The sequence below is a fragment of the Fusarium subglutinans genome (genome assembly GCF_013396075.1).
Source record: "Fusarium subglutinans strain NRRL 66333 chromosome Unknown NRRL66333_c0000051, whole genome shotgun sequence".
Lineage (NCBI taxonomy): Eukaryota > Fungi > Ascomycota > Sordariomycetes > Hypocreales > Nectriaceae > Fusarium > Fusarium subglutinans.
Genome location: NW_023502114.1, coordinates 1 through 23,756, shown reverse-complemented (window position 1 = coordinate 23,756; position 23,756 = coordinate 1). Strand labels below are relative to the sequence as shown.

The window sequence follows — 23,756 nt, the reverse complement described above, 5'->3', positions numbered from 1 at the left end:
GGGTAAGGGTAACATTAAGCTTGTTCTTGAAAGTTATCAGATGGGGATCGACAGACATTAAGACATCTAGTTCAGCACTGTTGTCATGGCATGGCTGAGTTTTAAATACCTCATCTGAATGGAATCTGATAGTAGTGCTCTTGGTTTACTCTTGTCTGAGAAGGTGAGGCACTGAATATGTGCCATGCCATGTCTATTACCTTGAGTCTAAGTCCCTCCAACCGTATAACTACCAACGTAGAGAAGTCCTCCAAGTTAAAATAGTCTGCCAAGGTCAATATACGTGAATTTATATTCAAATACGTGGCAATGGACTACGTCAGCTTGACCTTTGTGGAGCCTATCCAGGTCGTCCGTTATCCCGAAGCCCTGGTTCTTGACGCTCTGTAACATTTTCATCAGATAAGATTTTGGCTAAAAGTTCTTCCATAAATAACCAGACCGGATGACGGCAGTCATGCAAGGCAAGCTTTTTAGAATAAGACACAGGCGATGTTCCTGTATGTTCATGCCTGATACAAAAATTGAGTAGCACTTGTACTTGTGCTCTGCATTCAGAGAATAGTCTTTCGAAGCAAGCCAGATTGCATATTATATACTATTTATAATCATGTCAAGAGCTTCTGAAGAAGAGGTGAGAAAAGGAATTACTGCGACCACGGTGAGCTTTCTGCCAAGACGAGTCCAAATTGGCCTACTTGGCGACTTGCATTGATGGTGGAGACATATATTTTGCTGTCAAGTGGCCGCTGCTCCAATCAAGAACTGATGAGGATTTCGTTCAGTATTCTAGCAAAGAACTGTTTGAAAGAGATTCACTATTACAGTGTTACGATATAACAAAGGGCTAGCTCGTTTTCTTCTCCCAGAGCTTGGACTAAGATATTGGCTAAATGATTTCTCATCACTTATCAAAACTATTTTAGCTCGTAATATGTCTATAAATGAGTACTCTATTGCTAAAGGTGTATTGCAAAGCAAATAGCCATCGTATTGTTTCTCCAATCCAAGAGTTTGGTATATATTGTGTCATGCCAAGGTAGATTGCTATGTTCAGTTTGTTATTAACCCATGGCTGTGAATCACGATCAACACCCATAGTGAGGCATCTTTCTATTGAAATTCAATGAGGATTGTTATAATTTCTGGCCAAACAAATCTTGTGTAACCACTTTTTGCGGATAGTGGCATTTCCTCATCGACTCTACGCTTAGCAACGTGAGTGACATCGTTTAATCACGACATTAACATTTACGCTCTTAGAGAAAATCAACGGATTTGAAGTTTTGTAGATCAATCATATGGGACGATTGTAGGTTTTTATAATTTGCGACACAGCAAGGACAACTCTGAAGCATTTGTGTAGTGTTTTAGTAGGCAACAATCGCAAGACAATGAAACTTTGTCTACATGACACAACTGGCCGATTAGATACTTAAACACTGTGGCAGTGTTCTCAAAAACAAGAGGTATCGGCGAGTTTCTACAGGGTCACCAACTCTATCATAACCACGCTTTTGTGATGCCTTCATCGACCGAGGGCAGCGATAGCGAGTGGATGATTCAGAGGGTGCCTTCCATCCCCAAAGGCAACATCGCTCCACACTTCTTCATCCATTGTCGATTATTCAGCCGACCTTTCATCCCATTGTTCTTCATCTTCGCACACTGGTGATACCGTCATCTCCATACCGCAGGTGTTATAGTGGAGAGAAGTGTGTGCGGCAACTCCATTGTTCTAAACAACTCTCCAACACTCGATTTGCCTCCGCTGCTACAAATATGGTGAGCTTGCTAAGTACCAAGGGCAAGCATTTGCTTAGCCCACGGCCTGAACCTCAAAACACGAAGAGGTGTCGAGCTATATATGTTGTTGAATCGCCGGGGGGGACGATGAGAGAAACAGACCCTGCAGCTTTCCACCGGCCAAGGTTCTCGAACATGTCCGCCACGCAGCGCAAGTCAAATGAGACCAAAGTTCCTAAGATCGTGGAGCCAGGCTCGGGACTAACTGCTGGATCATTCGCTGCTAGCTATCCGCTTCGTCCTGCCGCCAGCCGTCAGAGAACGTACCCGCAACAACAAGAAGAGGAACAAGACGAAGAGCACGCCACTCTTTATCGATACACAAACCATGATCTCTCCCAGCAGCATCTTAGCACTCTGTCTGTTCGCGAGAAGCTCCGAAAGGGCATCGCCATGGGCTTTGCCAACAACCTAGCACATACGAATGCTACACAAGATGTGCTTCAACAAGGCTCGCAAGGAAGCCCAGGACCGCAGCCCATGGATACCATGACGATCAGTGGAATGATGACGAAAATGGATATTCATTATCATATGATGCCTGACCTTTCTCGTCTTCACTCCGAAGGAGTCGACAATCGACAGGTAGCGGAGATGGTCAACCATGAGCTGATCAACAACGCGCCTGGAGCCACTGGGCGAGGCGAATTTCTTAAGAAGAGGTCTCAGCATATCAAGGCCCGGGAGGTTCCGGTGTGAGTGACCACCATAATCACATATCCGTGTTGGTAGTCCATACTTACAATTCTTCCTAGACGAGTAGCTAGTGAGCGTCTCCATGTCATTACTGGATCTACCAACAACAATCGTTATGCACCCTTCCCTATTATTGATCTTTATCCTGAGCGCCTCATGCGTGTTGAGCCCCTTCCAAACAAAAATGACTCGTCTCTAATTGTTCCTCTCAATTCGGAAGGGTTGATGGCGTGGCTTGAATGGGCATGCCGCCGCTTCGGGTACTGGAAACTTGAGCTTGACTCACTTCATTTCAAGCATGACATGGTAAGGAACAAGATGCTAAAACGAAGTGTGAGCCTCGGTACACACAGTCCAGTATCAGCCGAGATCGCAGACAGTCTGGATGCCCTCAAGCTAGATGCTCGAAAAGGCAGCATCACTTTATATGAGGCAAACGTGTGAGTTACCTTTAGGGGCGAATATGAGCACAATACTGATTGCCGATTTGAAGTACATGCGGAAGCCCCCTGCAACAACAGAGATGGAGGTGGTTTAAAATTGTCAAGCCGCTTCTTGATATCAAAGGCCCTGTGCCAGAGAAGTATCGCACGGGCGATGCCACCATGGTGTTTGCCATTCCCACGTCTAAGATCAAGAAGATCAAGGAAGAATGGGACCCGCCCTTGGCCGTTCCTCAAGCCAAAAGCAAAGGGCCGTCCCAGCAGGATGCCTCTGTACAGCTTGGAGACTTCGGACGACTTAATTTGGAATCTTACACCCAAGAAGCGACACGCCAATTGACGCTCGAATGGAGATACAGTGAGAAGGGGATTCCGACTTTTGCAGTGACGCCCCATCCATGGTTCATGAAGAAGTTCCCTCCAGACTTTCTCTGGATAGAGAATGCTTCCATCTACTCTACCGACGAATCCTGGTGGGATCGGCTTGGTGAGAAAGCCATCAGCGATCGGGATCTCTGGCACTATGTTCAAGCGCTCATGTCAGGAGACATTTGTCTCGTTGAGGCCAAGTCCAAGAAAGGAGGTAAATGGATCAAAGTCGCACCTCAAGTACCAAAGGGTAATACTGGGCGAACTTCGATGTCCAATCCGGGTGTCGGGAACTATCAATCCAAGACGGCCTTAGCAGCATCTGGGTTGCGCAATGAGATCCAGCGAAATTGAGTATGATCGACCAACAGAGTTTGATATCAAGTCGCATGCAGGTATCATCAGCATTTGCTTGTCGTAGAGGCGCTGAGGTGAGATGCGGATGGATGTCACCGCTACAATACCTATTGGAATTAGATTGGAGTGAAGGCGGCATTTGACTAGACTGAGGCACTGAATGAAGGAGAACAGAATGGCCTATAGAGACTGAGGCTTAGTCCTAGCAACTGGTGTAGAGATGTTAGCATATAAACAGGTTTGACCGAGAATTAGATGGCTTACGCAAGTAATACAGGCCTGGCCTGTTCTTCCATAGTCAGCCAGCGCAATCCGGCATTTCGCACTACTTGTGTTTCTTTCCTTTAGGTGTAGCATCCTTCTTGTCTCCAGACATACCAGCTCTCGCAAAGGCGTCACTGGCCACGGAAGTGATCAATCTGAATCTTTTGGATCCTAAATGGACACCCCCATACCAACGTGTAACTACAACCATGGAATCCCAAAGATCCATGGACTGCATCAGCTGCAGGAGTCGGGATCCGGCTCCCGTCTCACCATCGTCATTGAATTGCTGATGGCCAGTGCCCTCGCCTCTAATACGCCACGCCGTGATATTGTGCGTTGCGTTGCGTATACGTTTATCTGATTCAAGAAGAGACTCAACGTAGAGATTGGCCTCTGATGGCGATGTTACAGGGGTAACGTGTGCTATGAACTCTGTGATGCGCTTTGAGGCTGTCCAGGCTGGGGGCTGTGATTTAGGCAGAATGGATTGGACTGCTCTCTTCGCAGCCATCATGTACTGCAATTGGATGGTCAGGAATCAGAATGGGGTTAACTCAGACAAGAAGGAGGTTAATTTTGTGTTTCAATGTCTTGGACTGCTTTATACCTTGTCTTGGAGTAGCTCAGTACGTAGTAGATACCTCGAAACAGCCACAATGATGATGGGAAAGTCTTGTATCATGGACAATTCTTCTCCAACTACGGAGTACAAGCTCGATTGATGGAGGGGAGCTCCAAGCTCAGCGGCTCTTGGCTTATATGATTGGTCGCCTTCGTTTTCCAGGGGACTCTATGACAGGTCATGAGCTGGCCAAAAATTACGATTACCTACTAAGTTACCAGGAGCTACTAAGCAAACGCAAGGCGGGGCGGGTTAATACCAAAGCCGAGAGAGCGCAAGCAGGATGGGAGCCTCCAGGTCCCCGCCAAAAATCCTCCATATCCACATCCACCACTGAACTTTTCTGTATGTGCGCGCCCCTCAACAACTGTTCTTTTAGCCTTTTGCCCCTCCGACACCGACAACCCGTCACCTTTCATTTCTTCGAACCACGCCTGATCGAATCTGCTGTCGTCACTTGAAAGAGAATTATACTGTTGAGCCGAAGAAACACCAAAAACCTCGCCCATCATGCAGGCTCCGGTGGTGGTTATGAGTGAGTCTTACCTCTACGAAACATATAACCCCCACACTAGAGGGCGAGCCCCTGGGCCCTGAGCCTGAGAGGGGAGCTTCCAGTATCTCTTTCAGTTCGGAATCGAGGCTGACTGAGATTCTATAGACACCAACAGTGGTGAGAGGCAGACTGGCCGGAAAGCCCAGCTGTCCAATATTGCTGCTGCCAAAACGTATGCCATTGTCCCTGTCCTCGAGTCGCGTGCCCGACCCTAACCAGCGATCCTAGTGTTGCCGACATTATTCGATCATGCCTCGGCCCCAAGGCCATGCTCAAGATGCTGCTCGACCCCATGGGCGGCATCGTTCTCACAAATGACGGACATGCTATCCTTCGAGAAATCGAGGTCTCCCACCCTGCCGCGAAGAGCATGATTGAGCTCAGCCGGACACAAGACGAGGAAGTTGGGGATGGAACGACAACCGTCATTATCCTGGGTAAGAGAGCATGGCTATACTGCATTGCTAGCTGAGCGTATCACTGACATCATCCGCAGCTGGTGAGATTCTCGCCCAAGCTCTTCCCCAGCTCGACCGTAACATCCACCCTGTCGTCATCATTTCCGCCTTCAAGCGAGCCCTCAAAGACGCCCTTGAGATCATCGAGGAGATCTCTCTGCCGATCGATGTCAATGACGATAAGGCCATGTACCAGCTCATCTCTTCTTCAATTGGCACCAAGTTCGTTGCTCGATGGATGGATCAGATGTGCGACCTCGCCCTCAAGGCGGTCCGCACTGTGACATGGGAGGCTGGTAACGGCAAGACTGAAGTCGACATCAAGCGATATGCCAGAGTGGAGAAGGTCCCTGGCGGTGAGATTGAGGACAGCAGAGTTCTTGACGGTCTTATGCTCAACAAGGATATCACACATCCCAAGATGCGCCGGCGCATTGAGAACCCCCGAATCGTTCTCCTCGACTGCCCCCTTGAGTACAAGAAGGGCGAGTCTCAAACCAACATCGAGATTACCAAAGAGGATGACTGGAATCGAATTCTGCAGATTGAAGAGGAACAGGTCAAGGCTTTGTGCGAGGCCATTGTCGCCGTTAAGCCTGATCTTGTCATTACGGAGAAGGGAGTGTCTGGTGCGTTCCGAATCCCTGACTCCTAAGGAGCATGCTTACTAATCTCCGTCATAGATCTTGCCCAGCACTACTTCATGAAGGCCAACATCACAGCTCTCCGCCGAGTTCGAAAGACCGATAACAACAGAATAGCCCGCGCTACCGGTGCCACCATCGTCAACAGAGTAGAGGATCTCCAGGACTCCGATGTCGGTACCAGATGTGGCTTGTTCGAGATTGAGAAGATCGGAGACGAGTACTTCACATTCCTTACCAAGTGCCAGGACCCTAAGGCCTGCACAGTCCTTCTCCGAGGTCCCTCCAAGGATGTCCTCAACGAGATCGAGCGAAACCTCCAGGATGCCATGGGTGTCGCACGAAATGTTATGTTCTCTCCTAGGTTATCGCCTGGTGGTGGTGCTACAGAGATGGCTGTATCCGTGAGGTTGGGTCAACTCGCCAAGAGTATTGAGGGTGTCCAGCAGTGGCCCTACAAGGCTGTAGCAGATGCTCTTGAGGTTATTCCTCGAACTCTCGTCCAGAACGCTGGTAAGAGCCCTGTCCGTGTGTTGACAGATCTCCGAGCCAAGCAGGCCGAGGGTAAGAGCACTTGGGGTGTCAACGGTGACACAGGTGCCATTGCAGATATGAAGGAATACGGAGTGTGGGAGCCTCAGGCTATCAAGCTCCAGAGTATCAAGACCGCCATCGAGGTAAGCATTTCACGGCATTCCCTGTCATTTACAACTACAGATGAGGATACTGACGATCTGAACAGGCTGCTTGCCTTTTGCTCCGAGTTGATGACATTTGCAGTGCCAAGAAGGCTGCGCAGATTGGTGGCGGGGGTGGTGAAGAATAAAGAGAAAGAGCATGTTTGTAGATGGAAATTCTGATGTGTCTGTATGTGAGTGAGCGATAGTGGGATAGGCAGGCGTGTAATTCGGACTGCTTATACGAATGTCTGTTTGGATGGACTGGTCATACCCCTCTGTACTAGCCGAAAGAGCAAAATAGACAAACAAGCAAAATGTGAACATAGTGGGCGCCGGAGCTAGCACGACATAGCTCCGGTGACTCTTCTCAAAGGAAAGAAATGGGTATCATAAAAAACTACCTGTTTAAGGAATACTGTTGCGTCTACTTACGATGCCCTTGCGAGCCATTCTCCTCCAATAATTTAGGTCTCAAGTCTGATTCCGATAAAGCGCCCTTCTCGACCCTGCCACTTTGGTGCAACAGGGCACGACTTCTTGGGCTACTGGCCTTTTGCATTGCTTTTTGTTTAGTCGTCTTCATCGTGAATAACTAGTCCTGTAGGTTGTATCGATGGCGTTGATTCTGTATCGTCCCCACCATGCTCAGTCTTGGTCTTAGAATTGACATCAACAGTGTCCTTCTCAGCATCGTTTTCCGCGACTGAGGAGGCATCTTTGGACTGTGTCGCGTTGGGCGTTTTGTCAGTGATAGCAGGGCCCTTGCCCTTCTTAGATTTGCGGGCCTTCATCTTCTCCCTCTTCTCGCGATTCTTGCGCGTGCGTTCTTCATCTTTGCGATCGCGTTCAGTCTTGTCCTTGTTGAACTCTTCAAAGTCCTTTTCGCGGCGAAGATCCTCATCCATACTGCGCAGACGCTCATACTCGCGCCGACGGCTCGCCTTATACACATGAAACTCGCCTGATCCGGCACCTGCACTAGATCCTTGAACATTGGTGACAATTTCCGGAGGGGCGGAACGCAAGGCAGAGCTGCCGGAGCCGGAGCCGGAGATAGAGGACTCGGGGATACGGATGATTTGGTCGGGCTTTGAGAAGAGGGCCTCTACCGAGGCGGCTTGCGCTGAGATGGGCGTAAGAGCGCGCTTCTTGGTAGGGCGATGGGATCGGGGATCGGCCGACGTTGGTACCGATTCGGGACCAGGAGCAGACATCTTGGAGAAAAGAGAAGAATGAGTCAAAGAAGTGTTGGTTATCCGATGCCTGATCTAAGGGAAGATGAAAATGGGCTGAGGCACGCGTGAGAATGAGACGTCGACGGGCGCGTTAGATAGCCTGAATAGGTAAAGGATCGTCGGGTGAACTGGAGTCCGTTGAATGATTGATTGATTGAGACAAGAACCTCTCAATGGAGCGGTCAAACGGTTGGCACGTGAAGAGAGCAATGGCCCGCAGATGCTAGATGGTTGTGTTGGTTTTGTTGATGGGTAGGATAAATCGAATATAGTGGATGCCAGCCAGGATCTGATGAGAGTGGCGTTGATTTAGGTATAAGACTAGGGGGGAAAGAAAACTCGGAACCTCGTCCTAAGTGATAAAAAGACTAAGTTAACTTGGTTCAAGTTTAGGATACCGTTTGCAGAGTTTATTTTGACACCCATACCAAGGTTTGATGTTTTCTTGATTTCCAAAGCAAGGTTACCAAGAATTAGCCTAAGCAGCCGCTGGGGGGGGGAAAGGTTGATCGCACCAGAGTGGGTGTCTGAGGGTCGCCTGATAAGCGCGCGGCAGTTGAATTGACATCTCAGGCACGAAAAAGTTCCAAGCCGCGTCAGCAAGCCACAAAGCGACTCTGCGTAATGAACATGTGATTGTTTGCAGTCAGGAAAAGCAACTATCTTCGTTGCAGAATGCATCAGTAATGCAGGCGGGAGCAAAAGGGGTAAATGCAAGACAAAAGCCACCGGTCAGAGTCAGTATCAGATCGTCTCTGAGCGACTTTATCCAGTTATACGATGTTGCAATCGGCGGCTGGGCGCTTCCCGTTGCAGATCACATCACCTCACCATGTTCCGCTGTAGCCGTCATTCTTCAATTGAATCCAGATGGTCCAAGACAAGCAAGGGCCCGTCTAGATCTGATAGATGGTAATTAGCCGGCGGAACATAGGTAAATACCACGAGATTTATCATGATCATATCGACGGGAGGACCGGAAGAAAACAAGAAAATGGAAAAGGAACAAAGCGAGATGCATGCATGGGAGAGGCATGAACATGAACTTTGGGTGCCGTCGTGACTCAAACTGTCTACTACAGTGGCCGGGATTACTCAGTCTGGCTCTGCAGATCTCCAGGATTGGCTAACCAACACCAGATTGCCAGATTCTCAGTATCTTTGACAAGGGAGAGCAAAGAAGGATCAAGTCAGTTCCAAGGGTACGGGAATGGTAAATCATATGATTTGATATCAGCGGATATTGCCCGCCGCCATGCGATGTCCGTCCGCGGGCGGAATAACTCAAGGTCATAAACAGGTCAAACACCGAATCGTATCAGTCTTCGGACTTGTATCGCCAGATTGTCCCAGCACGTTTTTCGCTTTAATCATGATTAGGTAGCAAGAACCGTTTGCGGGCCCCATCTCCAGATCGTGCCATGGGGAGGGGAGCTGCCCCTTGTGCCTTTGCTTCGTTCGTAATAATTAGCAGGGATTCGGAAAGATTTGGTTGAGACTAGTCCATCTCCCCAACTCTTATGGGCTGTTTCTATCTCTGTGTGATGACCAGCTTGAATATGGTCTCCATTGTCATTGGTCAATCACTGTGCGCTTGGAGGCTTGACCGTTGACGACTGAGAAGCTGTTTTTCTGTTTCGGTCGACAGATGGCGGGGCGGCTCCGGCCCCCAAACGAGGATGCAGGTACCTACCTCGAAAGTACAGCACCCTTGGATTGTCCTCCCGTTTCCCGGCGCCGCCTCTCCGCTCGGATAGAAGGTTAAGAGTGCACGATACGTGGTCCATAGGTAGATAGGCGGACACATCCTTTCCCCTCCTTGCTCCAGCTGGGCTGAGGTGGTGGTGGGGGGTCTATCCCGGCATTTTTGGCGGGGCGTTTTTTTTTCTTCGGAAACATGGTTGCATGGCATGGCATGGCATGGCATGGGTGGGCTTGCACTTGCCCTCACTCTGATGGCTGCTTCAGGTCGGGATGTCTCGTGAGCTTGCGCCAACAACTACGGGATTAGACAAGCCTCACTAAAAAAAGACGTTGCAATCTACGCTTCATCTTCCTTTAGCTTTTCTTCGTTTGTTTTTTATGACGCTTAGCTCCGGTGCTGTCTTCTAAACTTCCATCCTCTTCTCTCTCAGGATTCATAATTGGTGACTCCTGCCTACCTATGCTTTGGCTGACCAATTGCAAAACTATCTATCCCCTACTCCGCCATATTCTATCCCGTCTTGACCCAACCACTTTCACAACTTGAAACCCTCCATTCAACTTATACAGCTATTGTGAATGCCCTCAGGACCCCGGAATATCAAGCTCATCCTTCGACTTATCAGAGACACGCTCAATCACTTAAAGACTACCCCTCTATATCAAATCCCCAAAGCATCATGACCAAGCCACGCTTGATCATTCTAGTTCGCCACGGCCAGTCCGAAGGCAATAGTACGTTAATGCACTGGCTTTTTCGTCCCTCATTGTTCAACACGTGCTGACAGTTATAAAGAGAACCGAGAAATTCACCAGACCGTTCCCGATCACCGAGTCAAACTTACGCCAGAAGGCTGGAACCAAGCCCACGATGCCGGACGTCGTCTCCGAAGCCTCCTCCGTCCCGATGACACCTTACAGTTCTTTACCTCTCCATACCGCCGCACACGCGAAACAACAGAAGGTATCCTCGAGAGCTTGACCTCGGACGAAGGCTCCCCGTCGCCCTTCCGCCGAGCTAACATCAAGGTGTACGAAGAGCCTCGGCTACGTGAGCAGGATTTTGGTAACTTCCAACCATGCAGCGCTGAAATGGAACGTATGTGGCAAGAGAGGGCCGATTATGGCCACTTCTTCTACCGTATACCCAATGGGGAGAGCGCTGCTGATGCTTACGACCGTGTGAGCGGTTTCAATGAGAGTCTCTGGCGACAATTTGGCGAAGATGATTTCCCCAGCGTCTGTGTACTTGGTACGTATTTCACCAACCAGCTTTGCGCCTTTACTAACAGTACATTTGTTAGTGACCCACGGACTCATGTCCCGTGTCTTTCTCATGAAATGGTATCATTTCACGGTCGAGTACTTTGAGGATCTCCGAAACATCAACCACTGCGAGTTCCTCATCATGCGCAAGGAGGAAAACAATAAGTATCTTCTAGAGAACAAGTTACGAACTTGGTCCGATCTGCGGCGAGAACGTAAAGACAAAGAGGACAAGGACAAGGACAGCTCGAAACTCCCACGCACCAAAACTTTTGTTGTTACACGCAGATGGGGTGGATGTCCCAATGGCTGTGATCATAGTCGCCACTATGCTAAGCGTGAGGATTTGGACATGATGCGCAAAAAGGATCATGAGAACGGCGGGCCAGAGCCTTATGGCAAAATTACAAACCCGGACGAGGTCATTACCATCGTCAGCCGGAAGCAGAAGGCCCAATTAGACTGCATTGGTACCAACATGGAGAGCACCACCCTCGGAGCTCATGATGATGGACCAGAAATCGATATCTCGTCAAACCATGAAGGCAAATCTGTTTCTGACCTCAATGATACACCCTCAGTCATCTCTGCCAGCGAGTATATCCAGTCGCCATACTTGCATATTGGCCGCGATGGGGGCGGCAGCTATTCGGGCCACACATCTGCCGCCGAGACTGACAACGACTCGTCAGAGGATGAGAACATAAGCTTACACCGCATTGCCTCCTTGAACGCGCAACTAAACAGGACCATTGGCGAAAGAAGCGAGAAGCCTTCATACAATCAGAAACCCCTCCTCAAAGCCGGTCCCGAACATCTAGCATACACGAGCGATAAGGATAGCCCGGATGAATATGCAAGGACTAACCGTCTTGGTGATGCATCTACCGATGCCTCTTGTGACGGTGACGCTGAACTTGTTGAGGATTTGGATCGCGCGGAGAAGGAGGATCGAAGTATCCGGGGTAGCGTGTACTGATCATATTCTTACTTGGATGGATGCATTCTCACTCTCTTATGACTTGAATTTCATGGGAACCGCGGATACCAGCCCGCCACGGCGAGGCAAATTGTTTTGATGATTTTCATATCTTTATTCTAATGACGAACGATTTTGGAACGGATTACGGAAAAGCAATGGATAGAATGACCAACTATGCTGGCATGGTTTTGAGATTGAGCCATTTGGGCGCTATGATAGCGTTTGTGTTAGCATAACATCACATAACATCACAAAATAACATGTTTGTCCCTCCATTTTCAGACGTTCTAGTCACGTAGAGTTGTTGAATAGTTATAGTTTAGATTGGTTTCTTTATTTTTGCCTTGGCATGAGTATTGTATAACACCGTGTTGGAAATACCCCGCCGCCACCTCTTTTTCCGCGGCGTCCGTCTATCTAAGTATAAATGAATATCGAACAATGTTGAAGAGATTCAACCTATCCTGCTCGTCCATTTTTCATGCATAACCCATATTCTTCGCCAAAAACATTACCAAAAAAGAACAAAAAAAGTATATCCTCACTGTGCCTGCCGCTCTTGGCTAACGTGCATTTAACCCGTGTGGCAAAATGAATCATTCAGTCAGGCCGTGGTAGCAAGACATCAACAATGCAAATAAAACTCCTTGACGCCATATCCAGTCTTCGAGCCCCCCGGAACCCCATCGGGTCTTTCAGCCCAGGTGGGTGAAAAGTGAAAAGAAACAGACAAGAGGCGCGTGAAAGACCACCAGTACCCATTATAAACCCTGCGCCAATGCGATAGGTAACGTCCAGCAACGTGCAGAAGACAATTTGCCTGAACAAGGCAGGCAAATCGTTGTCGGTATAAAAAGTCATATAGCCCAGAAGTAAACTACGCCAATAGAAATAAGGTCATTTGCTAGGTGCCTCGACCTATGCCAGCCCTATTGAGCTGCGACAAGGCTTAGCTTTGGCAGCAAAAGACCAAGGTGGCCCTACATAGATCTGTCTGGTCTAAAATAGAAGCTGCCGTAGTATCATTATGAACGGAGGAGGGAAATCGTTAACAGTCGTCGAATGTAAAAGGTCCAAAAAGAAGAAGTGGCGGAGGGATGACTGTGCGCCAGCATTGCTTGAGAGGAGAGTGGCAAGAGTGTTGTGATCAGAAGAACTTGGACATAGCTCTGCTGAGGTCGATGAAGTCGACTGGCTTCGTGACGTAGTCGCTGAATCCCGCTGCGACACATTTATCCTGAACGTCTGACATGACGTTGGCTGACAATGCGATGATAGGCATCTGAGGGAAATTGTTGGCAATTTCCCACTGCCGAATCTCACGGCACGCCTGGTAGCCGTCTTTTCGTGGCATATGGAGATCACACTAAGAATTATGTGTTAGATATTAAAACCCTTATTGGAGACTGGAGAGTATGGTATAGAGCAACATACCAATATCAACGAGTATTGCTTATGTGGCTTTGACAAAACCATGTTGGTGCACTCTGCACCATCAACGGCAATCTCGACGTCAACCCCAATCTTCTTGAGATACTTCATGAGGACTTTCTGATTGACAGGATTGTCCTCGACTAGGAGCACCTTGTAGCCCTTGTTGCCCATGCGCCGTTCAATCTCCTGGTAGCTAGCCTTCTGATTCTCGACCATTTGCTGCGCTGTAGAGCGATTACGATCTATGCTAAGATCACGCATTTTGTTTGGGTCGAATATGACAGCAAATCGAGACGGCTTCACAGGTTTGTAGATAAAAGTCACCATATTATCTGAGAGGAGCTGCTCGTATTTAGTGTTGGCCGCCAACTTGATGACAGCTTGTCGTTGCACCGAATCTGACAGCACGAGAATAGTCGTCTTATCGATTGTCTGTGATTTCGTAATGTCATCCATAAGACCAATGATAGCCTCAGCAGAGGGAAGGTTGATGACGATATGTGTGAATTTGATAGGATCCTCACCACCAATCAATGTCTGTGCCTCATTCACGCTTGCCAAGGCTGTGATCTGATGGGGTACATCCTTTGGTAGAGTCATCTCAATATGCTGAGTAGTGGCCTCGCGACTATGAAACTGCGGGCAGATGATGAGGATTGAGTACATGGGTGGTCGGAAGTCCTCAGGTGAGCCACTGCTAGTTAAGAGATGAGTACCAGGAGAGCTGCGCCCTGAGGGCATCTCCAACTTCATCTGAGACAAATCTTGCCCACTAGCTTTAGCCGCCTCGCTAAATCGGGCCAGACCACCGGTGACAGATGTTGCAGAGGACCGGTCGGTGACTTGCGACTTAGCTGAACGGACAGACGGGTTGGAGCTACCAACAGAAAGGCCTCCAGGTGACGTAAACTCTGATGTTGTGCCTCCAGGGCTAGCGCCTTCGGCGTTGCGTAAATGTTTTGGCGGAGGGAGAGGCTTGATGGTGCTGGGAACATTATCAACCATCTCCGGTCTAGGTGTGAAAGCACCAGTAGCAGGAGGGCTATCAGGCAAGTTAGGGTGATCATCAGCTGTAGGAAGGCCAAACCGCGCTGTGAAGGTAAAGGTAGAGCCTTTGCCCAGGGTTGCACGTCCCGTCATGCTACCACCATGTAGCTCAGCAAGCTGTCGAGAAATAACGAGGCCTAGTCCACTCCCACCGTGTTGCCGGGTGCTACTTCCATCGATCTGACTGAAAGGTTTGAAGATCAACTCCGCCTCCTCCTTCGAGAATCCGCGACCTGTATCAGTTACAGAAAACTCCAGCATGATCTCATTCTCGTCGACATGGGAGCCATCCGCGACGTAAACACGGCATCGACTGAAGACTTCGCCCTCTGAAGTGAATTTGATGGCATTGCCAGTGACATTGAGGAGAACTTGGCGGATTCGCACCTTGTCGCCCTTGACCCATGCAGGTACATCGGCCTCCACGAGATAGTTCAACTCCAGTCGTTTCGCAATGGCCATTGTGGAAACAAGCTCGTTCACGTCTTCGATGATGGACCTGGTATGGAACCATTCGTACTTTAGCTTCATCATGCCAGCGTCGACCTTCGATAGATCTAGAATGTCATTGATAATCATGATCAAGCTGTTGGCACTGGTCTGTATGGTGTTGGTGTAGTCGAGCTGCTCTTCATTCAGAGTAGTATCCTGTAAGAAGCTTACCATGCCCGAAATTCCGATCAAAGGAGTACGAATCTCGTGGGACATGTTACTCAGGAATCTTCCCTTGGTTTCCATGGCCTCTTTGAGCTTGGTCTCAAGAAGCTTGTGGTCGTTGATGTCTGTCGCAGAACCAAAGTAGGAGCTGGCACCACTGCCGAAATCAATAGTGTCAATCTCAACACATCGAATCAGATGCCAGCGATATTCTCCAGTCTTGGACAGTAATCGAACCTCAGTTGTGTATGAGACTCGGCCAGCGCTATCAGTCGCCACTTTGATTATTCCCTTTCGAGCCAGTTCAGTCAAGTCTGCAGCAGGCCATTCATACGCTGAACTGCTGCTAGAGCTGTTATTCCGCGACAGGGCTTGCTGCACATTACGGAGAGGCGAGTCTTGAGGTGTATGCGATTTGGGAGGTTGAATGGTGGTAGTTGACGCCGCCTCAGACTGTGCAGATCCCTGCCGGTATATCTTGCTATGACCCTCACGTCGTATTCCGCCGGGGGTTGAAGGTTGGGTAGAGGGAATTCGGCATTTAGCAAGATCGTCCGGATGTACAAAGTCCATAAACCCCAATCCAAGTGAGTCAGTGAAGCTTTGCCCCGTGTATGAGAGCCACTGTTCATTGGCGAAAGTGATTCCTTCGTCTTCGGTCGCCGTGAAGATAATCTGAGGGATGAGGTTGGCAAGTAATCGGTGTTTAGCCTCCGATGCCTCGATTTCCTCTTGTCGCGCCGCTTTCAGCTCAGCAATGTGCTGATCGTGTATATCCATGTACGATCCAAGGAATTGCATGATAACCCCTCTCTTATCCTTTGATGCAACTGCTCTAGCATAAAACCACCTGTATGCGCCGTCGAATCGTTTAATTCGAACAGTCCTCGAAAATTGTTCGCCCGTGCGAATAGAATGGCCCCATGCTTTTAAGTAATCGTCTCGGTCATCAGGGTGAAGACTACCCCATGGGTCTGCGGCAAGGTCGGTGGCTGTCTGGCCTCGGTACGAAAGATAACGGCTGTTGACCCAGACAATTTCTCCGGTCTGCGGAAGTGCGACGAATACATGCGCGGGTAGGGAATCTAAAATCAATCCTTTGAGTCTGTCTGAAGGGGGTGGCATATCAACAGCTGTGGTAGCCAATGAGCCACTCCGAGAAGGTGCAGAAACGGGTGTCGGTCTGGCTGAGAGTGTAGAGCTGGGCGGGAGAGATTGGAAAGTAGAAGCAAAATCTGCACCATATGAATGGAGCATGCTGTGCCCTTGTCGTGTGCCACGTCCGGCCTTGGTAGAGTCAGCCAAATCTTCCGCTGTATTGTCATTGTTGGTAGGATCCAGAGTATCTATACTGACATCTGGAGCGTCAACCTGACTCGACTTTTTGGTCAATCCGCCAGTCGATTCGTCAGATGAAGTACGGGTTGCTTTATTATCGGCAGCCGAGTTTTGCTCAGGACTCTCCTGTGGAAGAAAAGAACCGCTGACTCGAATATTTCGCTTCTCAGCAGGAGAAGTGTCTTTTGAACTTGTTCTTGCCCGCGGGGTACCTATGCCGCCAAATGTTTCGTGTCGCGCGGGCACTGGTCTTTGCCTGGAACTGAAGTATCCCTCTCCTTGTGGTGTTGCAGCAGGACTCGAGGTCGGTGGTGGCCGCTTGTCGGCATGAAAGCCTCCAGACCCCTGGTCCCACCCAGGAGTGCCCAATGGAGATCCAGTAGCACTTTTAGAAACACCAGAGTAATCGCTCGGACTCGTCATACTACCAGCGTGAGACTGGTGTGGAACGACGTCATCCGCAGTCAGATAAGCCATGCTTTCCAAAGGCCGCCCATCGTGTGCAACCGCCCCAAATCCAGTCGTCTGTGGCCGTTTCCGTTGAAGCCCTGCCAACTCAGTCTCAAGATTACTATAGTGCCGGCATAATGAGAAAGTTGTGGCCATATGAGGTGCCAAATGTTCCAAGGAGTGCTTGAGGTTAGATGGATAAGGGATGATTGGGCTTAAGATTGATAAAATAGCGATCGGTGCTGGCTTATCTCTCTTGAAACTGTCTGGTGTGTTACGGCCACCATCCTCGCTAGGAGCAGGTACACTCTCACTTTTGGTACGCGCGTGAGATCTTTGCTCCATCAAAGTGCTGTCTAGTTTAAATGTTCGAGTAGGTTTCGAGAGAAGGACGTGAGACAGGGGGATGTGAAGAACCGTCCATGAGTTATCAACACCGATAGCTTCAGGCGGTCGCATTCCAGTGTAATCCTCTGTGCCAGTATCTGGATTGAATGAATCTTCGTCGACCATGGCATCTGTAAAGAAAGGGTTTTCTTTAGGATCAGCGCGTACAGCTGGTGATGGAGCTGGCGATTGTGACCAAGGTGAAGGTGGCGCTTGTTCGAACTCTTCGTACTTAGGCGTTGGAGGCCTAGGCATATCGTCTTCTAAGCGGCCCTCTAGCCGTGAGGCTATTGATTTCGCTCTGTCAGCAGCTGAGTGAGTTTTGCTGCGAGTCGGTACACGAGAAGAACTTGCTGAGTTGAACATTGATGATAATTTCGAGAATGAGTCCGAGCGTGGTTTGGCAAAATTCCTTGGAGTGTTCGATGATGGTTCCGGGGCGGTAGGTTTTGGTTTCTTCGACGACTCAGTCGGGGCTTCATCAGCGAGATACGGATATGATCTAGTGAGTGCAATGGCCCTTCCGCGTTCGAGTACTCGCATGATACCACTGTGGTCAATCAAAGGATCCGCCTCATAATCAAGAGCCTGTAATACCGGTAGAACACGCCCCTGGCTTTCCTTTTCGCCCATGAGCGGCGCTTCCCAGCTTGGGATTTGTTGCTCAATGGCATCGTGTTCGTCAAGTGTTGTCTTATTCAGTTTGGCATAATCGAGATAGGACTCCTTTGAGGCAGGACCTGCGGGATAATTACTTTGGCTCCTGGCAAGAAACCCGGGCCGCCGAGCCTGTGCATTAGGCGGAGTTCGTGTTCTCTCCCTCTTATCCTCATAAGTCGTGAATGAATGGCGACTGAATAAGTCTGGCCGTGAGGCAGACTTGGCATGCAGATTGTCGTCAGAAATTGGTGGCGTAGCATTAGAGCCGGGCCAGGATCTATCGTAGTCACTTGTGCTCATGACGACGCTACTAGACTGTTTGGCTGCCATATAACCCAAACTTAGATCATCCTCCTTGTGAAGATTGAAGGTTGCTTTTTGACCCCAAGGAACATTTTCGATGTCTGTTGTGTCAGCTGGGATGGCAAGTGTTACTCGTTCAGCTTTGTACACATCTCTCATGATTTGAACGACGTTCGACCACCAAGCATCTAATCCAGGCTCAGCAGCTAGCATTAAAGAAAGATCGTAGAGGTTAGGATTAGGAAAATCGAGATTTTCAGGCTGTGGTGACATTGCGGACGGGTTGAATGTGAAGTTGGATGCTGGAGTCGAAGTACTTGAAAGGACCTTATCCTGGGCAGCCATGCCCAAGGCGTCAAAAGAGCCATAGCTGAAGGATCGTGGAGCACCTGTAGGTGAGAGTGTGGTAAAAGGTCTATGCAGATATGACGGCACGAAACCAGCAGGGGCCATTCGTGGAAACGGATATGACGGTGTTCCTGCGATGGGCCCTGGGGTGGGAGCACCTCGGACTGTGGCATTCGACTCAGTTGAGGTCGTTGTCAGAGCTGAGGTCTGAAGCGGTGAACTGGAAAGACCTTCTTCGGGGATAGGAGATACCCGATTCTTTTCATTAGGGCTTGCCATCAAGCCTCGGGCAGACATTTCACGGCGTTCAAGGTCGCGTGCAAGCTTTTCTCGATATTCGTTAAGTTGCTTCTGTGATGACGCTTGAGTGGGAGAGGGAACACCACCGAAACCTACACGTCGAGGACTCAATGCATCTGTTCCAGCAAGGGCAGCCAATGGCTCGGCAGTATTACCCGAGCCCTTGATCACAGAAACAGTGCTCTCATCGGTAGGATCTCCCGTCATGTTGTTGTGGACGCGGGGCTCTTTAGATTGAGCATCAAGGGGCGAGGATGGAGGGTGGCTCGGGTGGCGATCCGTCGTCATTGCGTCACGCGCGGTTGGTGTCGCAGTCGCATTTATAGTCGAGTTCGAGTTCGATTCCGGCATCACACTTCCATTTCTAACAGCGCTCACGGGCAGCTTCTCAGCCAGCGAAAACGACGGCAATATAGGTGTCGGAGAGGCAAGAGTCGTCAAGTCCTGTTGACGCGATGGTGATGGGATCGATAATATGTCGTCGCCAACCGGTGAGGTGGCTCTTTGCATGCCTCACAGGAAAATAAATCGTCCAAGGACGTACTGCTGAATCCTTCTCGCCGGCAGGAAGAATAGTGTTGAGGACAATTCGCGATTCAGATGATATGTCAAACTAAGGTAGTAGTGGAGGAGGGGTGATAGAGGTCGACGCTTTGTTCCCTCTAACCCCGAGCCAACAGCGACAGCACAGTAGCAGCAGCGATAGTCTCTAAGAAACCTAGCACCGGTTGATCAATGACCGAGGTGTTTATCGACTCGTAGGGAGGTCAGGATAGGATGGCCCAGGATCCGAGTGTGAGGGCCGTAAGAGGATGTTCCAACAACGGGGCAACAAGCGGCCGGAACGCAACGCAGGAGGTTTGTGAGCGGAAAATTGGGGGTTCGACCACACACCTACCTATCTTGCGCAGTGAATTGTAGTGTCTCTCAGACTGCCTTGGTGCGGAGATTCAACAGGTAGTGGTGGTAGCGGTGGTAGAGAGGTGGACTGAACTGGCCTGGCCTGGTTAGTGAGAGACTGGAGACTCCTCAAACGGGCACTTTGAAGAACCGATTTCAAGGTGGGCAAAGTTGGCTCCTGGCTTGCATTTGACTCAGGTACATCAAAGTAGCGTACAGCGGTTCTGTAGCACCAGTTGGTATACAATGGTCGGACACACTACTTGTCTGGTACTTGACTAGTCCACGATGCTGGCGCCCAGAACGGGGGTAAGTAGTGCCAACCCTGCACGCGATGACGTAGAGAAAGGGACCCTCAGGGAAAGAAGCAAATCTGTAGGTAGCGCCTACCTGGTCACCTACGTACCTAGGTAGGTAAGGTACTAGGTAGGTAGCCAGTTATACTCCGTAGGTACGTACCGAATGGAAATCGTAGCCCCAGAGTAAAGTGCATTAAAAAAGAGGGCTAAAAAGGAACTCTTCTCTTTTCTATTCGTACACAATATTCACGGCCAAATCGCTTCGCACGAGACCACCTTGCCTTGTCACTTTCTATCCTAATCACTTTGCATTTGCATTACATGCACAGGCTCGAGCAGTGATGACGTTAATAATAACAACCAGCAGTGCCAGTAAACCGCAGCACATCAATACATATACATCCATGCATTCAGGGGATCGGCTGGTCGGTGCTCATGATGCTCCTGAGCGCAGATTACAATGAAGGCCAAGGAGACCAATGGCTGCAAAAGTGGGTGCTAGCAGCTGGTGCATCACCATCGTCATCGTGCGCTGGTATCCCTGGTAGCCAGCCAAGCATCAGCCCCGGCCGATGACCACTTACAGCTCCAACAAAGCTTCTACCGGCGAGGTATGTAACTTCCACAGGTGAGGGGAGCTTGACTTCCAGCGACAACCACGTCTGCACGTCCATCATTACTATACTGCCTGTATCCAATGGCTGTCAGGATTGCTGTACGTACACAGGTTTCCAAGGGCAAACAACAGGTACGCCGTGTTGATTAAGCGCGCTGTAGTGGATGTTGCGAACCCAGCATTTGGGTTCTGGAAATGTCCCCTTGCTCATAAGAGCCCAAGAAACCTTCTCTTTCTCGTTTTGCGATCAAGGTGTTGTTCATTTATGCGACCAATTTGGCAGTCCTCCATCCTGTCAAGTCTTTCAATGTTATTCTTCATGCTTCTTCGTGACAGATCGAAGCAGCGCTCGAGCCACCACTGTGACCTGTCATCGGTCATGGTGGTCGTTCCCCATAGACCCTCTCATTCTCGCTCTAGATCGGCGATCTTCAGGTAAGTTGTCTCTGTTGGGCATTTTGACAGGAGCCACAAAGACAGGAACAAGGACTTTTGATCGTGTTCAGAATGAAGCTCTCTATGTTGTTTACTCGTCAACAAAAAGACGAGGCGTCTTGATGAGCAGACTAACAGCCGTCTGTGTTTAAATCTGATCCCTTCTCTGGTACGATGCAAGCCGCCCAGGCAATTATTCCTCAGAACAAACCAGCATGAGTCTCTTTAGGCGAACCAGTTACAAACCCAGCCATACCAATGATTTCCTCCAGCCAGCCTTCATGATTCAACGGACTTATTCTGTCTCCCTATTCGCCAAACGCTGCCAAGCGAATTCTCTCGATCACACTTGACGTCCAGTTAACATCATCATGGACTTCATATCTTTTTCCTGCTTGTCTAATACCCATCATGTAATTGCTATCATTCGCGGAAACAACTCGCTTTACCCAATTCCATAATTGAGTTTACCTGTTTTTGCCTTTTCCCCCCGAAGCTCCCCAGGGAATTTGACTCGTAGACAGAATGAATTCATTCTGGTATCCTTTTTACCGACAACTCATGCACACTGCAAACTAGGCTCTCGGGTTGGTGCTTTTTGGTCACATACACCCTTCAACAGTGGGGAGGCCTTTCCAGTGTCAGCCCTCTAGGCCCTCAATTCCAATTTCAATGTTTCCATATTAGGACCCGGCCTAGTTGGCCTAAGTGGCCTCCCACGGGGGCTACGGGCTGACGGAATGCAGCCGGACAAGCAGGAGAACTAGCCACGGAAGACTTGATTATGAACTCCGTTATGTACTGGGATATTTTATTAACATACCGGACTTCCGACAATTACTATCAGTTCGTATGTCTGTTGTACCCAAGAGCCCACATATGGTTTATGGGGACAAAAACTTTCCCAGCTTTTCCTACAAGATCACCAACAAGAAAGAAACCTCGCTGCGGAGTATCAGTTCCTCTACCGTACTAAAAGGGAAGAACATACCCACTGCGTAGCACTTAACACGCACCAAAGATGCCATCCCTCTTCGAGATCAGGTCGACTGGTATTTGGACAGGTTTTTGTCCTTCGTTTATTCATGCACTTTGTGTTCCTCGATCAGGACCTCGCAAAGTAGTGGGCTTATCTGAAATCGGCAGTATTACTCTTCATTACACAAAAGGCTGAACTATTGTTCCACAGGAAACTCAGCTTCTGTCGTGTTGGTAGGTTGGTCACAATCGTAGTCAGGCCTACATTTGTTCCCTCCTCTTATTGGATTTTGCGCCTTGTCTCATTGCCTTGTGCTTCCACCGGCGCCTGAAGCAGCGGCTGGTTTGAGATGAAGGCGTTTTCGCATGACGTCTGTGTGTTCAAGACTTTACGTGACGTCAAACAGCGCGCCACAAGAGATCCAACCAATCTCAAGTTGTAGGGTGAACCATGCCCATGCTGTCTCTGGCGACAACGTGTCTAGCCTCCGATGAATGGATCTGATAGAAGCTCCCAGTAGAACCCCCAGGAACATTAACACTTTAGACCTGGTGGTAGGATGTCAAAATAAACTCTTCCAAAAATCTCCTTCATACTGTGCTAACTTACTGGGAGTTTTTTTTTTATCGCCTAGGATCGAGCCCTAGCCTGAGTAGATCTTCATCTGCTTCGGGTCTAGGCACCTGGGTTGCTTGTTATCGTCTCAGACAACAAACAACCACTCCTAGATAGTCGGTGGTTAGTCTCGTATTATTTCCACAGCAAATCTGTTTTTATTTCTATTTTATTTTTCTAAAGAAGCTGATATTACTTGTAGAAACCGCAGACTAAGAACACAATACCAATGAATCGCTGTAGAACAGAAATTATGTGCTATGGTACCACGCATTTATTCAACTGAGCCTCGTTGATCAATGGCATATTGGATCTTCATTAGATCTCAGGGCTCCCTTGGGCTTCTTATCACTTTTCACTGTCTGTGCAAGTTTGTAATCACAGGTCATAAAGCAATAGGTAGATGTGAGTCAGCGAGCAATAAGTTTTGTCCACATAGACCTCCCACACCAGAAAATATAATACATTACGGAGTACAGAGTAGGTACAGTACATTAATAGGTATTGATTGTTTATCGCCCGTGTCATTATAGGTAGCTTCTCATACCCGAGCGTGAATTTTTCAGGCAAAGAATGTGGGACTTTATCCTTATCAGCCAGCGTTGACATTCGATGCTGGTCCAATCTGAATCTGGGATTATTCGAGAAGTTCAGATAGTACAGGAGCCTATACCTGTACCGGACCCGGTATACTAATATTCTAGGCATAACGGTTACATACCTTATTATATAGTTAATTTACGTTTTTTACTAGTTATGCTAATAGTCTTTAACTTTAAGCTCCTAAACCTATATAAAACTTAATATATTTTCTCTTTAAACCTTATAATTATTTCTTTTTTATTAATTTTATAATTATTAAGGCTTGTATAAAATAGCCTATAAATTTACTATAAGTAGTAA

General features: G+C 48.8%; 6 protein-coding genes across 6 annotated transcripts; 3 read left to right on the top strand and 3 right to left on the bottom strand.

Annotated features, from left to right (window-relative positions):
• Nucleotides 1-1,941: 1,941 nt before the first annotated feature.
• FSUBG_5234 (uncharacterized protein) lies at nucleotides 1,942-3,668 on the top strand (the record flags this gene model as incomplete). Its single annotated transcript, XM_036683309.1, has 3 exons — nucleotides 1,942-2,501; nucleotides 2,562-2,942; nucleotides 2,996-3,668. The coding sequence occupies 3 exons, from the start codon at nucleotides 1,942-1,944 to the stop codon at nucleotides 3,666-3,668; spliced, it is 1,614 nt and encodes a 537-aa protein (XP_036539154.1).
• Nucleotides 3,669-3,996: 328 nt separating this feature from the next.
• Nucleotides 3,997-4,449, bottom strand: FSUBG_5233 (impact like; the record flags this gene model as incomplete). The annotated part of the gene is made up of 1 exon (XM_036683308.1): nucleotides 3,997-4,449. One exon carries the CDS (start codon nucleotides 4,447-4,449, stop codon nucleotides 3,997-3,999), a length of 453 nt encoding a protein of 150 aa, XP_036539153.1.
• Nucleotides 4,450-5,070: 621 nt separating this feature from the next.
• Nucleotides 5,071-7,044, top strand: FSUBG_5232 (t-complex 1 subunit gamma; the record flags this gene model as incomplete). Its single annotated transcript, XM_036683307.1, has 6 exons — nucleotides 5,071-5,095; nucleotides 5,222-5,288; nucleotides 5,345-5,553; nucleotides 5,613-6,203; nucleotides 6,258-6,895; nucleotides 6,961-7,044. The coding sequence occupies 6 exons, from the start codon at nucleotides 5,071-5,073 to the stop codon at nucleotides 7,042-7,044; spliced, it is 1,614 nt and encodes a 537-aa protein (XP_036539152.1).
• Nucleotides 7,045-7,467: 423 nt separating this feature from the next.
• Nucleotides 7,468-8,112, bottom strand: FSUBG_5231 (PRKR-interacting 1 protein; the record flags this gene model as incomplete). The annotated part of the gene is made up of 1 exon (XM_036683306.1): nucleotides 7,468-8,112. The coding sequence occupies one exon, from the start codon at nucleotides 8,110-8,112 to the stop codon at nucleotides 7,468-7,470; it is 645 nt and encodes a 214-aa protein (XP_036539151.1).
• A 2,405-nt stretch (nucleotides 8,113-10,517) lies between these two features.
• FSUBG_5230 (uncharacterized protein) lies at nucleotides 10,518-12,082 on the top strand (the record flags this gene model as incomplete). The annotated part of the gene is made up of 3 exons (XM_036683305.1): nucleotides 10,518-10,572; nucleotides 10,634-11,089; nucleotides 11,142-12,082. 3 exons carry the CDS (start codon nucleotides 10,518-10,520, stop codon nucleotides 12,080-12,082), a joined length of 1,452 nt encoding a protein of 483 aa, XP_036539150.1.
• Nucleotides 12,083-13,232: 1,150 nt separating this feature from the next.
• FSUBG_5229 (histidine kinase HHK2p) lies at nucleotides 13,233-19,519 on the bottom strand (the record flags this gene model as incomplete). The annotated part of the gene is made up of 2 exons (XM_036683303.1): nucleotides 13,233-13,451; nucleotides 13,520-19,519. 2 exons carry the CDS (start codon nucleotides 19,517-19,519, stop codon nucleotides 13,233-13,235), a joined length of 6,219 nt encoding a protein of 2,072 aa, XP_036539149.1.
• Nucleotides 19,520-23,756: the final 4,237 nt, after the last annotated feature.